General features: G+C 40.0%; 2 protein-coding genes across 3 annotated transcripts; both read left to right on the top strand.

The window, feature by feature from the left end:
* The first annotated feature begins 499 nt into the window (after positions 1 to 499).
* On the top strand, positions 500 to 10,822 carry LOC143484611 (uncharacterized). The gene is made up of 11 exons (XM_076983424.1): positions 500 to 718; positions 860 to 1,427; positions 1,956 to 3,139; positions 3,970 to 4,135; positions 4,352 to 4,605; positions 4,774 to 5,380; positions 5,599 to 6,785; positions 7,621 to 7,786; positions 8,004 to 8,257; positions 8,453 to 9,059; positions 9,526 to 10,822. Exons 1-11 carry the CDS (start codon positions 500 to 502, stop codon positions 10,716 to 10,718), a joined length of 6,405 nt encoding a protein of 2,134 aa, XP_076839539.1. The 3' UTR covers positions 10,719 to 10,822.
* A 533-nt stretch (positions 10,823 to 11,355) lies between these two features.
* LOC143484168 (uncharacterized) lies at positions 11,356 to 15,904 on the top strand. 2 transcript variants are annotated; one of them, XM_076982777.1, is made up of 4 exons: positions 11,356 to 11,506; positions 12,988 to 13,241; positions 13,386 to 14,058; positions 14,597 to 15,904. In XM_076982777.1, the coding sequence occupies exons 2-4, from the start codon at positions 13,032 to 13,034 to the stop codon at positions 15,787 to 15,789; spliced, it is 2,076 nt and encodes a 691-aa protein (XP_076838892.1). In that variant the 5' UTR covers positions 11,356 to 11,506; positions 12,988 to 13,031; the 3' UTR covers positions 15,790 to 15,904. The 2 variants fall into 2 exon arrangements, with proteins under 2 accessions (XP_076838892.1, XP_076838893.1); XM_076982778.1 differs by lacking the exon at positions 11,356 to 11,506 and having other exon boundaries at positions 13,102 to 13,241; positions 13,423 to 14,058.
* The last annotated feature ends 105 nt before the right edge of the window (positions 15,905 to 16,009 follow it).

The raw sequence follows: 16,009 nt of genomic DNA, 5'->3' as shown, positions 1-16,009 counted from the left end.
TGCTGTACTGACCCAACTGTACATGTGCTAAATATGGGATTACATTTTCTAATATGGTCTTAAACAGCCCATTATTTTCTTTTAGACGTTCATTCTTTGTCATCTCTACATCCCTACATTGATTTTATCACTCTTAATTTTCAAGTTATGATGATCAAACTTGGTGACAGTAGACAGTAGCTGACCCCAAACACCAAAATGCATTCCATATTGACTGTACTCATCCATCCATTATCTCTGTCCTTCTATTCATCCCTCCATCCTCCCATAGGAAGCAATTGATTTTGTAACTGCTACAGCTGTAAAGCTAGAATAACTTCACTTGCTGTACTTATTGAACTACCAGGCCCTACTGGAAACTACTATACAGTTATTTGAGAATAACCACCATTTTAAATAACATATCAAACTACAACAGTGTGTTCTGTACAAGTAGTTGTGTGCATGTTCTTTTTTTCCTTCATTCAATTAAACAGTTTCTCATGTTCCACCACTGCAGATGTCTGCTGACAGCAGTGAGGGTGGAGAGGAGGGTGGAGAGGTTCTACTGGAGTTACACCTGTTATGTGACTCTGAAACATCCTGCACAAAGTCAGTAGGGACTGATCTCTCCATGGAGGACATTAGAAACCTACAAACTGAAGTCTGTGAATTGAGAAAAGTGATTGAATTGCTGGAGGAAAGAATAAGGAATCAGGAATATAAATGTTCTGAAGAGGTTTGTTCACTTTTCTTATTTGGTATGCAAACAGGACATTTCTTGATTATTCAGTTACTTTGTTAATATGTTTAAAACCTATGTGGTAATTTCATTAGTTGATTTGTTTGTACTTTTATTGTCATTTCTATTATCTTTCAGAATGTCACCATTTGTTATTCTGTTTGTAAATCTAAAGTCACCAACACTGAACCACAGGACTCTGAACATAGTGTTGTCAACCAGCACATACCACAGGACATGGAGGATGAACCCAGTCTGTCTCCAGTGTGTAAATCTGAACCAAACCACATAGAGACACTGGAATCAGACCGTAGCACTGGGGACCGGCACACACCACAGGACCTGGAGGATGAACCCAGTCTGTGTCCCATTATTGAACCTGAACAGACGTCTGTATCCACACTGGATTCTGTGTGTAATCGTGAGAAGCAGTCCACACTGCAGGAGTTGGAGGAGGATGTACCCAGCCTCTCTCTACACTGTTACAGTGACCCAAACCCCACAGAGAGTCTGCACTCTGACTGTAATGGTGGAGACCAGCACACCCTGCAGACTCCATTAAAGATGTGTTCAGTCAGACTGGTGGACTGCAGGAGAATACAGCAGCTGAATGGAAACACCACAGCACATGGAGACCAGATTGGAGGAGATGATGCTGAATGTGATGAGGATGAAGATGAACATGATGATGATTTTGTTACCTCTAGTAAGTAACATGTATGCTTTTAAATGAGGGATGCACTAATACTGAATTTGTTGGGCAAATGCGATAACTAGTATTGACACCTTCTTGTGGCCAGTATTAATATTCCATAATTTTATAGCAAGTTCAAATTCTAAACTGTAAAAAAATTGATCATTGACTAATTGTCCATGTTAGATCTAAATCAGATATCACATTTATTAATTACATAACATTACATTAAACAGAAGACTTAATCTCTTTGAAAGATGAAAATTATATAATTGTGTGTTGAAATTCCATTATCAACATATACAAACTTGTACTTACTAACGAAGATAGTGGCTGCTAATATACTATACACCTCTGCACCTCAACTCAATCAAGCTCCCTAGTGCAAATCAGTTTCCTTTTGTATAATCCTGTTGATACAGCAAATATTTAGTTACTACATTCTTAATAATTTATGTATTGTTATGGTCCAGTTTCAGTAGTCAGTAACAAAAAGGGTGGGAAAACAGACAGTAAAAGTGCCTTCACCTTTCTCCTCAGATAATCTGTCTGGTGATGATGAAGACTGGTCACCTGTGTGTCCACAACGTCATCCTGGAAGAAGAAAACATGCCTGCCTTACCTGCAGAAAAAGGTTCAGATCAGCAGCATCACTGAAAAAGCACATGAGGGGACACACACAACAAACGCCACATCAGAACCAAAACTGCAAGCAAGACTTACGTCCACCAGGGGGCTCCAAGTTGGACCAGAAGCTTTGTGCTCGAGAGAAGTCCTTCACATGTTCAGAATGTGGGAAAGGTTTTGCTACTTCAGCATACCTCAAAAACCATTTAAAAAGGCACAGTGAGAAGTCCTTTCACTGTGAAGTGTGTGGGAAAAATTTTTTAACATTCACAGAGCTGCATGTGCATATGACCAAACACACTGGAGTGAGCGGTTTTGTTTGTAATGTGTGTGGGAAAATTCTTGCAAGTGCAACAGCACTTAAAGTTCACATTAAATTACATAGCGGAGAAAAATCTTTCACCTGTAATGATTGTGGCAAGAGTTTCAGAATCAAAGGAAATCTTGTGGGTCACCAGAGAGTACACACAGGAGAACGCCCATACAAGTGCTCCTACTGCAGTAAGGCTTTCAGTCATAGTTCACATGCTAAATTACATGAACGTGTGCATACCAATGAGAAACCATATAAATGCTCTCATTGTGAAAAAGCTTTTTCTCGTATAGGATGTTTAAAATCTCACGAAAGAGTACATAGTGGACAGAAGCCTTACCAATGCTCTCACTGTGACAAAAGTTTCTGTCATTTAAGTTATCTGGTACGTCACGAAAGAATTCATACTGGAGAAAAACCTTACCTCTGTGCTGACTGCGGCAAGAGATTCTATAATGGAACACACTTCATTATTCACAAACGAATACATACAGGAGAACGTCCATACCATTGCTCTACGTGTGGGAAGAGTTTCACAAATAATAATGCCTTTAACCGACACAAGAAGACTCATACAGGTGAAAGACCTTTCAAATGTCCTGCCTGTGACAAATATTTTGCCAGGCCCTGCATTCTGAAAGCCCATCAGAGGGTTCACTCTGGAGAGAAGCCTTACCAGTGCTCCATCTGCCAGGAAAAATTTACTTTTTTAAGTTCCTTACACTCACACAAGAAAAAACATGGTAGAGATGCAGCAGTCAGTTCAAAGCAGGTTCCTTTACTTGCAGACTAAATACTTTATTAAGGCTTGTCACTACAGCTGGAAACATGATTATAGTTTTCTATGACATGATAATTAGTCTTGTAACAGTTGATGAATAAATGAAATTAACTTGTTTTGAAATTGTTTTGTTTTTTATGAGGATTGAATCTGGTGTGCTGGAACTGTGGAATGGGGAGGCTGCTTTAACAGATGTTGAAATATTTCCCACATTGTTTTGACCCATTTCAAGAAGACTGAAACCAGGAATATAAGATTAAACAATCACCATGGAGGGTATTTGATCATTCTGTTTTCATTCCCCCTAAAGTCCCTGTTACAGTGTGACTTGCGCCTCAATGTATGATGAATCACTAATCCTGTGTGTTAAGGTGTTCTTCAGTGGATTGTGTGCCGTAATTATTATTTTAGACGGGGTTTGTGAATACGATGGGTTGTACCATAGGCATGTATAACCACCTATTTAGAGGTGTTTAAGCAGCCCTATATTTGAGTCACAGCACTCCTAAAAATAAGAGTAAAATGTCGTTTTTGTAACGGCCGTTTGTCTCTAATAAGCTAAAAATGTAACACCATAGAAAATATATGATTTAATATTAGGGGTGTGGTTATCTGACGTTTTTATGTAGCAAGCTAATGTTGAGCTTTAGTACTCCGGGGTGATGTGAGCACCCCTAAAGCTCTGATCCTCGGATCACCCCTCGGGGGCAGTAGAGTGTAAGACACGTGCCAATTTCTCTTCTTCTGTGGTCACGTGATCGGACGTTTCGTGCACGACGTCGACCGCGAATCGGGAAAAGGTAGATACAAATTCGGGAATAGATCCAGTTTAGCTGAAACAGAGCGAATGCACATACGATTGTACAAGTACACGTTATAAACACAGTGCAGTATTGTTGCTTCAGTTGAATTACATCCATATTGGCTGCTTCATCCACTCCGTGTCTCGCGGACGTAAACCGCGGGATTATTTCCGTTATTTACAGCACGTACGGAAAGGCGCGTGAGTTTAATGAATGTGTTACCCACAATTCACCGCGTGTTTGTTTTGTTTTGGTTTATTCTTGGGCTTTTCAATTACACATAAAAACTACGTGTAAATTACAATGATACGTCCGTTTACATGAAATTAAGAACCTAAAAAGAACTTGGCTCGCACGTATGAGAAAAACGTTTTCTTTTTGTTTTTAATTTTCGTTTAAAATGTGAATGTAGGCAACCTGACTGCAGTTAAATCTCAGTATCACCCAACTGTGGAGATGTCGGCGCTCTGCAGTGAGGAGGGTGGAGAGGTTCTGCTGGAGTTACACCTGCTATGTGACTCTGAAACATCCTGCACAAAGTCAGTAGGGACTGACCTCTCCATGGAGGACATTGGAAACTTACAAACTGAAGTCTGTGAATTGAGAAAAGTGATTGAACTGCTGGAGGAAAGAATAAGGAATCAGGAATACAAATGTTCTGAAGAGGTTTGTTCACTTTTCTCATTAAACTTTTCTTATTTGGTATGCATACAGGACTTACACATTTCTTGATTATTCAGTGAATTTTGTTAATCTGTTTAACAAAACCTATGTGGTCATTTCTTCAGTGGATTTGTTCATACTTTTATTGTTGTTATGTCTGTTATCTTTCAGAATGTCACCACTTGTTATTCTATTTGTAAATCTAATGTCACCGACACTGAAACACAGGACTCTGAACATAGTGTTATCAACCAGAACACACCACAGGATATGGAGGATGAACCCAGTCTGTCTCCAGTGTGTAAACCTGAACCAAACCACATAGAGACACTGGAACCAGACCGTAGCACTGGGAACCAGCACACACCACAGGACCTGGAGGATGAACCCAGTCTGTCTCCCTTTAGTGAACCTGAACAGACGTCTGTATCCACACTGGATTCTGTGTGTAACCGTGAGAAGCAGTCCACACTGCAGGAGTTGGAGGAGGATGTACCCAGCCTCTCACTACACTGTTATAGTGACCCAAACCCCACAGTGAGTCTGGACTCTGACTGTAATGGTGGAGACCAGCACACCCTGCAGACTCCATTAAAGATGTGTTCAGTCAGACTGGTGGACTGCAGGAGAATACAGGAGCTGAATGGAAACACCACAACACATGGAGACCAGAGTGGAGGAGATGATGCTGAATGTGATGAGGATGAAGATGTACATGATGATGAGGGTGATGGTCATGGTGGTGGTAATGATGGTGATGATGATTTTATTACCTCTAGTAAGTAAAGTGTAAGACATGATCATTCTGGTTTGCATTTTAACCCCAAGTTTAATGTCATGGCAGTTATAAGCCGCTCTGCTTTCTCAGTGTTCTAAGTAATGGAAGCATCATTCTAAGAATTAAATGATCCCTAAAATAAATAAGTAATAGTCATGACTTTCCTCTTTGTTTATGCAATAACTGTTAATCTCTAGTGCTCTCTCCTTTCTCCTCAGATAATCTGGCTGGTGATGATGAAGATTGGTCACCTGTGTGTGCAGAACGTCGTCCTGGAATAAGAAAACATGCCTGCCTCACCTGCAGAAAAAGTTTCAGATCAGCAGCATCACTGAAAAAGCACATAAGAACACACACACAACAAACGCCACATCAGAACCAAAACTTAAATCAAGACTTGCGTCCACCAGGAGGCTCCAAGTTGGACCAGAAGCTTTGTGCTCGAGAGAAGTCCTTCACGTGTTCAGAATGTGGGAAAGGTTTTGCTGCTTCAAGATGCCTCAAAAACCATGTAAAAAGGCACAGTGAGAAGTCCTTTCACTGTGAAGTGTGTGGGAAAAGTTTTATTACATCCACAGAGCTGAAACTGCATATGACCAAACATACTGGAGTGAGCAGTTTTGTTTGTACTGTGTGTGGGAAAATTCTTGCAAGTTCATCAGGACTTAACGTTCACATGAAATTACATAGCGGAGAAAAGTCTTTCAGCTGTAATGATTGTGGCAAAAGTTTCAGAACCAAAGGGACTCTCGTGGGCCACCAGAGAGTACACACAGGAGAACGCCCATACAAGTGCTCCTACTGCAGTAAGGCTTTCAGTCATGGATCACATGCTAAATTACATGAACGTTTACATACCAATGAGAAACCATATAAATGCTCTCATTGTGAAAAAGATTTTTCTGTACTAAGCAGTTTAAAATCTCATGAAAGGGTACATAGTGAACAGAGGCCTTACCAATGCTCTCACTGTGACAAAAGTTTCCGTCATTTAAGTTATCTGGTATGTCATGAAAGAATTCATACTGGAGAGAAACCTTACCTCTGTGCTGACTGCGGCAAGAGATTCTATAATGGAACACACTTCATTATTCACAAACGAATACATACAGGAGAACGTCCATACCATTGCTCTACATGTGGGAAGAGTTTCACAAAAAATAATACCTTTAACCGACACAAGAAGACTCATACAGGTGAAAAGCCTTACAAATGTCCTGCCTGTGACAAATGTTTTGCCAGGCCCTGCATTCTGAAAGCCCATCAGAGGGTTCACTCTGGAGAGAAGCCTTACCAGTGCTCCATCTGCCAGGAAAAGTTTTCTTTTTTAAGTTCCCTACACTCACACAAGAAAAAACATGGTAGAGATGCAGCAGTCAGCTCACAGCAGGTTCCTTTACCTTCAGATTAAATACTTTATTAAGGCTTGTTACTACAGCTGGAAACATGATTGTAGTTTTCTCTGACATGATTATTAGTCTTGTGGTAGTCTTGTAACAGTTGATGAATAAATGAAATTAACTTGTTTTGAAATTGTTTTGTTTTTTATGAAGATTGAATCTGGTGTGCGGGAACTTTGGAATGAGGAGGCTGCTATAACAGATGTTGAAATATTTCCCGCATTGTTTTGACCCATTTCAAGAACACTGAAACCAGGAATATGAGCTTAAACAATCACCGTGGAGGGTATTTGATCGTTCTGTTTCATTCCCCCTAAAGTCCCTGTTACAGTGTGACTTGCTCCTCAATGTATGATGAATCACTAATCCTGTGTGTTAAGGTGTTCTTCAGTGGATTGTGTGCCGTAATTATTATTTTAGACGGGGTTTGTGAATACGATGGGTTGTACCATAGGCATGTATAACCACCTTTTTAGAGGTGTTTAAGCAGCCCTATATTTGAGTCACAGCACTCCTAAAAGTAAGAGTAAAATGTCGTTTTTGTAACGGCCGTTTGTCTTTAATAAGCTAAAAAATGTAACACCATAGAAAATATATGATTGGGTATTTGGGGTGTGGTTGACGTTTTTATGTAGCAAGCTAATGTTGAGCTTTAGTACTCCGGGGTTGATGTGAGCACCCCTAAAGCTCTGATCCTCGGATCACCCCTCGGGGGCAGTAGAGTGTAAGACACGTGCCAATTTCTCTTCATCTGTGGTCACGTGATCGGACGTTTTGTGCACGACGTCGACCGCGAATCGGGAAAAGGTAGATACAAATTCGGGAATAGATCCAGTTTAGCTGAAACAGAGCGAATGCACATGCGATAGTACAAGTACACGTTATAAACACAGTGCAGTATTGTTGCTTCAGTTGAATTACATCCATATTGGCTGCTTCATCCACTCCGTGTCTCGCGGACGTAAACCGCGGGATTATTTCCGTTATTTACAGCACGTACGGAAAGGCGCGTGAGTTTAATGACTGTGTTACCCACAATTCACCGCGTGTTTGTTTTGTTTTGGTTTATACTTGGGCGTTTCAATTACACATAAAAACTACGTGTAAATTACAAGAATACGTCCGTTTACATGAAATTAAGCACCTAAAAAGAACTTAGCTCGCACGTCTGAGAAAAAAAGTTTTCTTTTTGTTTTTAATTTTCGTTTAAAATGTGAATGTAGGCAACCTGACTGCAGTTAAATCTCACTATCACCCAACTGTGGAGATGTCGGCGCTATTCAGTGAGGAGGGTGGAGAGGTTCTGCTGGAGTTACACCTGTTATGTGACTCTGAAACATCCTGCACAAAGTCAGTAGGGACTGACCTCTCCATGGAGGATATTGGAAACCTACAAACTGAAGTCTGTGAACTGAGAAAAGTGATTGAATTGCTAGAGGAAAGAATAAGGAATCGGGAATACAAATGTTCTGAAGAGGTTTGTTCACTTTTCTCATTAAACTTCTCTTACTTGGTATGCATACAGCACTTACACATTTCTTAGTTTTTCAGTTAATTTAGTTAATTCCATGAACAGTCTCTGAAGTGTAGTTTCTGTTTAACACACATATGTGGTCATTTCTTCAGTGGATTTGTTTGTACTTTTATTGTTGTCATTTCTATTATCTTTCAGAAAGTCACCACTTGTTCTTCCTTGGGTAAAGCTAAATTCACAGACACAGAACCACAGGACTCTGAACATAGTGTTCTCAACCAGCAAACACCACAGGACAAGGAGGACGAACCCAGTCTGTCTCCAGTGTGTAAATCTGAACCAAACCACATAGAGACACTGGAACCAGACCGTAGCACTGGGGACCAGAACCCACCACAGCACCTGGAAGATGAACCCAGTCTGTCTCCCATTAGTGAACCTGAACAGACGTCTGTATCCACACTGGATGGTGTGTGTGACCGTGAGAAGCAGTCCACACTGCAGGAGTTGGAGGAGGATGTACCCAGCCTCTCACTACACTGTTATAGTGACCCAAACCCCACAGAGAGTCTGGACTTTGACTGTAATGGTGGAGACCAGCACACCCTGCAGACTCCATTAAAGATGTGTTCAGTCAGACTGGTGGACTGCAGGAGAATACAGGAGCTGAATGGAAACACCTCAACACATGGAGTCCAGAGTGGAAGAGATGATGCTGAATGTGATGAGGATGAGGATGAAGATGATGATGATGAGGGTGATGGTCGTGGTGGTGATGATGGTGATGATGATTTTGTTACCTCTAGTAAGTAAAGTGTAAGACATGATCATTCTGGTTTGTGTTTTAACCCCAAGTTTCATGTAATGGCAGTTATGAGCTACTCTGCATTCTCAGTGTTCTAAGTAATGGAAGCATCTTTTAGGAATTTTATGACTCCTAAAATAAATTCATACACTGGTGTAATCAAGATTCATTTAAGCTATAATTATCTTTGCTGTTTATTTTGAGGACTTTAAAACATAAACTAGAAATGTGCTGCATTTAAAGCTAGAAATGGTATTAATCAATGATGATGTTCTCCCCAAAATCTCTTTCCATACCATCGTGTGGTTTAGGGCAGTTATAATCAATTGAGCTGAGCATTGCATAAATTGCACACATAGTTTCCTTTTGTATAATCCTGTTGTTGTCACTGTCAGTAATAATAATTGTGACATTCTTCTTTGTTTGTGTTAATGGTTCATCTCTAGTGCTCTCTCTTTCTCCTCAGATAATCTGGCTGGTGATGATGAAGACTGGTTACCTGTGTGTCCACAACGTCGTCCTGGAAGAAGAAAACATGCCTGCCTTACCTGCAGAAAAAGGTTCAGATCAGCAGCATCACTGAAAAAGCACATGAGGGGACACACACAACAAACGCCACATCAGAACCAAAACTGCAAGCAAGACTTGCGTCCACCAGGGGGCTCCAAGTTAGACCAGAAGCTTCATGCTCGAGAGAAGTCCTTCACATGTTCAGAATGTGGGAAAAGTTTTACTACTTCAGCATACCTCAAAATCCATGTAAAAAGGCACAGTGAGAAGTCCTTTCACTGTGAAGTGTGTGGGAAAAGTTTTATTACATCCACAGAGCTGAATCTGCATATGACCAAACATACTGGAGTGAGCAGTTTTGTTTGTACTGTGTGTGGGAAAATTCTTTCAAGTGCATCAGGACTTACCGTTCACATGAAATTACATAGCGGAGAAAAGTCTTTCAGCTGTAACGATTGTGGCAAGAGTTTCAGAACCAAAGGAAATCTCGTGGGTCACCAGAGAGTACACACAGGAGAACGCCCATACAAGTGCTCCTACTGCAATAAGGCTTTCAGTCATCAATCAGATGTTAAATTACATGAACGTGTGCACACCAATGAGAAACCATATAAATGCTCTCATTGTGAAAAAGCTTTTTCTCGTTTAGGAAGTTTAAAATCTCACGAAAGGGTACATAGCGGACAGAAGCCTTACCAATGCTCTCACTGTGGGAAAGGTTTTAGTCAAATGTGTAATCTGGTATGTCATGAAAGAATTCATACTGGAGATAAACCTTACCTCTGTGCTGACTGTGGCAAGAGATTCTCTAATCCATCACACTTCATTTTTCACAAAAGAATACATACAGGAGAACGTCCATACCAATGCTCTACGTGTGGGAAGAGTTTCATGAAACATCTTACCTTTATCCGACACAAGAAGACTCATACAGGTGAAAAGCCTTTCAAATGTCCTGACTGTGACAAATGTTTTGCCAGGACTTGCATTCTGAAAGCCCATCAGAGGATTCACTCTGGAGAGAAGCCTTACCAGTGCTCCATCTGCCAGGAAAAATTTTCTTTTTTAAGTTCCCTACACTCACACAAGAAAAAACATGGTAGAGATGCAGCAGTCAGTTCAAAGCAGGTTCCTTTACCTTCAGATTAAATACTTTATTAAGGCTTGTTACTACAGCTGGAAACATGATTGTAGTTTTCTCTGACATGATCATTAGTCTTGTAACAGTTGATGAATAAATGAAATTAACTTGTTTTGAAATTGTTTTGTTTTTTATGAAGATTGAATCTGGTGTGCGGGAACTTTGGAATGAGGAGGCTGCTATAACAGATGTTGAAATATTTCCCGCATTGTTTTGACCCATTTCAAGAACACTGAAACCAGGAATATAAGATTAAACAATCACCATGGAGGGTATTTGATCATTCTGTTTTCATTCCCCCTAAAGTCCCTGTTACATTGTGGCTTGCGCCTCAATGTATGTTGAATCACTAATCCTGTGTGTTAAGGTGTTCTTCTTTAGTGGATTGTGTGCAGTAGTGAATATTTTGGACTAGGTTTGTGAATACGATGGGTTATACCATAGGCATGTATAACCACCTTTTTAGAGGTGTTTAAGCAGCCCTATATTTGAGTCACAGCACTCCTGAAAATAAGAGTAAAATGTCGTTTTTGTAACGGCTGTTTGTCTTTAATAAGCTAAAAAATGTAACACCATAAAAAATATATGATTGGATATTAGGGGTGTGGTTGACGTTTTTATGTAGCAAGCTAATGTTGAGCTTTAGTACTCGGGGTTGATGTGAGCACCCCTAAAGCTCTGATCCTCGGATCACCCCTCGGGGGCAGTAGAGTGTAAGACACGTGCCAATTTCTCTTCTTCTGTGGTCACGTGATCGGACGTTTTGTGCACGACGTGGACCGCGAATCGGGAAAAGGTAGATAAATATTCGGGAATAGATATATTGGAAACTTATATACAGTCATAACTTCACTCCACATAATTCACCAATCTGGAATAATCGCTACATCACAGTTAAGAACAAATCGTTGTTTAATGAGGACTGGATAGAAAAGGGTATCTGGTCGGTGTTGCACTTAGTCGATAGTAATGGCTGTCTGTTGTCCTACAATGCTCTATGTCAGCAATATAATTTAAAATCGAACATTGTTAATGCCATTCCTAAATCTGTTTTATGTCTAATTGTTGGAGCTCTCACTTATTCACCCATTGTCCCTAGTTTACCACACTTATTGATTGCAAAATGTCCCTTTAAGGACTCTAAATTTTCCAATAAGGTAATCCGGCACACATTTGATAGCATCTTGTACCCCACTCTGCCATATAAAAACTCAATTCTTCAAATTTACACAATACAATCTATTCAAAAGTTGCGTACCAGATATCTCAAATATCCAATTGCTCCTAAAGCCAAAGAAGTCCACTTTAAAACCTTAAATGGAATCTATCCCTCCAGTGATTTTATTAAGCAACGATTTGGAATTGAAACAAACGATTGTGTTTTTTGTGATATCACCGAAACAACTGCGCATTTATTTTTTCACTGCTTGTTTGTTCAAACACTGTGGTCTGACATGTTTACTTGGTTATCTTCTAAAGTACCTTCTCTCAAACGATTTTCAGTTAATGACATAATTTATGGAACGTGCATAGACAACTATAAGGATGATTTTCTTGTTAATAATATCATAATCCTGGAACAATTCTTCATACACAAATCAAAATATCTTAAAGTCAAGCCTTACTTTTGTACATTTCCACAATTACTTCAGTCTCCACTGCAAAACTGTTTGCTGCATGGTCGTTATACACGCCTTTTCTGATCTTTAATATAAGATTATAATTTTGAATAATTTAGCCCCCTTTTGTTCCTTTTTTGGGTTTTTTTTTGTGTGCACCTATCCTTCTTTCTTTCTTGGTGGAATTGTAATGTCTTTGCGCCTTACTGTTGGTAAATTGCATCTATGTATGTTCACTTTTTGTTCAATAAAAAAAAGATAAAGATTCGGGAATAGATCCAGTTTAGCTGAAACAGAGCGAATGCGCATACGATTGTACAAGTACACGTTATAAACACAGTGCAGTATTGTTGCTTCAGTTGAATTACATCCATATTGGTCTGCTTCATCCACTCCGTGTCTCGCGGACGTAAACCGCGGAATTATTTCCGTTATTTACAGCACGTACGGAAAGGCGCGTGAGTTTAATGACTGTTACCCACAATTCACCGCGTGTTTGTTTTGTTTTGGTTTATCCTTGGGCGTTTCAATTACACATGAAAACTACGTGAAAATTACAAGGATATATGAAATTAAGCACCTTAAAAGAACTTGGCTCGCACGTCTGAGAAAAAAGTTTTCTTTTTGCTTTTAATTTTCGTTTAAAATGTGAATGTAGGCAACCTGACTGCAGTGAAATCTCAGAATCACCCAACTGTGGAGATGTCGGCGCTCTGCAGTGAGGAGGGTGGAGAGGTTCTGCTGGAGTTACACCTGTTATGTGACTCTGAAACATCCTGCACAAAGTCAGTAGGGACTGATCTCTCCATGGAGGACATTGGAAACCTACAAACTGAAGTCTGTGAACTGAGAAAAGTGATTGAAGTGCTGGAGGAAAGAATAAGGAATCAGGAATACAAATGTTCTGAAGAGGTTTGTTCACTTTTCTTATTTGGTATGCATACAGGACTTACACATTTCTTGATTATTCAGTTAATTTTGTTAATATGTTTAACACCTATGTGATAATTTCATTAGTGGGTTTGTACTTTTATTGTCATTTCTATTATCTTTCAGAATGTCACCATTTGTTATTCTGTTTGTAAATCTAAAGTCACCAACACTGAACCACAGGACTCTGAACATAGTGTTGTCAACCAGCACATACCACAGGACATGGAGGATGAACCCAGTCTTTCTCCAGTGTGTAAATCTGAACCAAACCACATAGAGACACTGGAACCAGACCGTAGCACTGGGGACCAGAACACACCACAGGACCTGGAAGATGAACCCAGTCTTTCTCCAGTGTGTAAATCTGAACCAAACCACATAGAGACACTGGAACCAGACCATAGCACTGGGGACCAGCACACACCACAGGACATGGAGGATGAACCCAGTCTGTCTCCCTTTAGTGAACCTGAACAGACGTCTGTATCCACACTGGATTCTGTGTGTAACCGTGAGAAGCAGTCCACACTGCAGGAGTTGGAGGAGGATGTACCCAGCCTCTCTCTACACTGTTATAGTGACCCAAACCCCACAGAGAGTCTGGACTCTGACTGTAATGGTGGAGACCAGCACACCCTGCAGACTCCATTAAAGATGTGTTCAGTCAGACTGGTGGACTGCAGGAGAATACAGGAGCTGAATGGAAACACCACAGCACATGGAGACCAGAGTGGAGGAGATGATGCTGAATGTGATGAGGATGAAGATGAACATGATGATGATTTTGTTACCTATAGTAAGTAACATGTATGCTTTTAAATGAGGGATGCACTAATACTGAATTTGTTGGGCAAATGCGATAACTAGTATTGACACCTTCTTGTGGCCAGTATTAATATCACATCATTTTATAACAAGTTAAAATTCTAAACTGTAAAAAAATGATCATTGACTAATTGTCCATGTTAGACCTAAATCAGATATCACAATTATTAAATTATTTAAACATTACATTAAACAGAAGACTTAATATCTTCGAAAAATGAAAATTATATGAAAATTGTGTGCTGAAATTCCATTATCAACATATACAAACTTGTACTTACTAACGAAGATAGTGGCTGCTAATATACTGTACACCTCTGCACCTCAACTCAATCAAGCTCCCTAGTGCAAATCAGTTTCCTTTTTGTATAATCCTGTTGATACTGCAGAGCAAAAATTTAGTTACTACATTCTTACTAATTTATGTATTTTTATGGTCCAGTATCAGTAGTCAGTAACAAAAAGGGTAGGAAAACAGACGATAAAAGTGCCTTCACCTTTCTCCTCAGATAATCTGTCTGGTGATGATGAAGACTGGTCACCTGTGTGTCCACAACGTCATCCTGGAAGAAGAAAACATCCCTGCCTTACCTGCAGAAAAAGGTTCAGATCAGCAGCATCACTGAAAAAGCACATGAGGGGACACACACAACAAACGCCACATCAGAACCAAAACTGCAAGCAAGACTTGCGTCCACCAGGGGGCTCCAAGTTGGACCAGAAGCTTTGTGCTCGAGAGAAGTCCTTCACGTGTTCAGAATGTGGGAAAGGTTTTGCTACTTCAGCATACCTCAAAAACCATTTAAAAAGGCACAGTGAGAAGTCCTTTCACTGTGAAGTGTGTGGGAAAAGTTTTTTAACATTCACAGAGCTGAATGTGCATATGACCGAACACACTGGAGTGAGCGGTTTTGTTTGTACTGTGTGTGGGAAAATTCTTTCAAGTGCATCAGGACTTAAAGTTCACATGAAATTACATAGCGGAGAAAAGTCTTTCACCTGTAACGATTGTGGCAAGAGTTTCAGAACCAAAGGAAATCTCTTGGGTCACCAGAGAGTACACACAGGAGAACGCCCATACAAGTGCTCCTACTGCAGTAAGGCTTTCAGTCATCGACCACATGTTAAATTACATGAACGTGTGCATACCAACGAGAAACCATATAAATGCTCTCATTGTGAAAAAGCTTTTTCTCGTTTAGGAACTTTAAAATGTCACGAAAGGGTACATAGTGGACAGAAGCCTTACCAATGCTCTCACTGTGGTCAAGGTTTTAAACAATTGTGTAATCTGGTATGTCATGAAAGAATTCATACTGGAGAGAAACCTTACCTCTGTGCTGACTGTGGCAAGAGATTCTCTAATCCATCACACTTCATTTTTCACAAAAGAATACATACAGGAGAACGTCCATACCATTGCTCTACGTGTGGGAAGAGTTTCAATAAATATATTCACTTTACCCGACACAAGAAGACTCATACAGGTGAAAAGCCTTTCAAATGTCCTGACTGTGACAAATGTTTTGCCAGGACTTGCATTCTGAAAGCCCATCAGAGGATTCACTCTGGAGAGAAGCCTTACCAGTGCTCCATCTGCCAGGAAAAATTTTCTTTTTTAAGTTCTTTACACTCACACAAGAAAAAACATGGTATAGATGCAGCAGTCAGTTCAAAGCAGGTTCCTTTACCTGCAGATTAAATACTTTATTAAGGCTTGTTACTACAACTGGAAACATGATTGTAGTTTTCTATGACATGATCATTAGTCTTGTAGTAGTCTTGTAACAGTTGATGAATAAATGAAATTAACTTGTTTTGAAATAGTTTTGTTTTTATTATGAAGATTGTATCTGGTGTGCTGGAACTGTGGAATGGGGAGGATGCTTAAACACGTTGAAATCATTGTCTTGGTGCATGTC

Source organism: Brachyhypopomus gauderio, chromosome 20 (genome assembly GCF_052324685.1).
Source record: "Brachyhypopomus gauderio isolate BG-103 chromosome 20, BGAUD_0.2, whole genome shotgun sequence".
NCBI classification, from domain to species: domain Eukaryota; kingdom Metazoa; phylum Chordata; class Actinopteri; order Gymnotiformes; family Hypopomidae; genus Brachyhypopomus; species Brachyhypopomus gauderio.
The sequence above is the reverse complement of the archived record's forward strand: the minus strand, read 5'-3'. Positions and strand labels throughout refer to the sequence as shown.

Coding starts and splice junctions, on each gene's coding strand:
- LOC143484611 (XM_076983424.1), top strand. CDS start 500: ATGTCTGCTGACAGCAGTGAGGGTGGAGAGGAGGGTGGAGAGGTTCTA. Junction 4,606..4,773: donor AATACAAATGTTCTGAAGAG/GTTTGTTCACTT, acceptor GTTATCTTTCAG/AATGTCACCACTTGTTATTC. Junction 6,786..7,620: donor AGCAGGTTCCTTTACCTTCA/GATTAAATACTT, acceptor GATCCAGTTTAG/CTGAAACAGAGCGAATGCAC.
- LOC143484168 (XM_076982777.1), top strand. CDS start 13,032: ATGTCGGCGCTCTGCAGTGAGGAGGGTGGAGAGGTTCTGCTGGAGTTA. Junction 13,242..13,385: donor AATACAAATGTTCTGAAGAG/GTTTGTTCACTT, acceptor ATTATCTTTCAG/AATGTCACCATTTGTTATTC. Junction 14,059..14,596: donor TGATGATTTTGTTACCTATA/GTAAGTAACATG, acceptor CTTTCTCCTCAG/ATAATCTGTCTGGTGATGAT.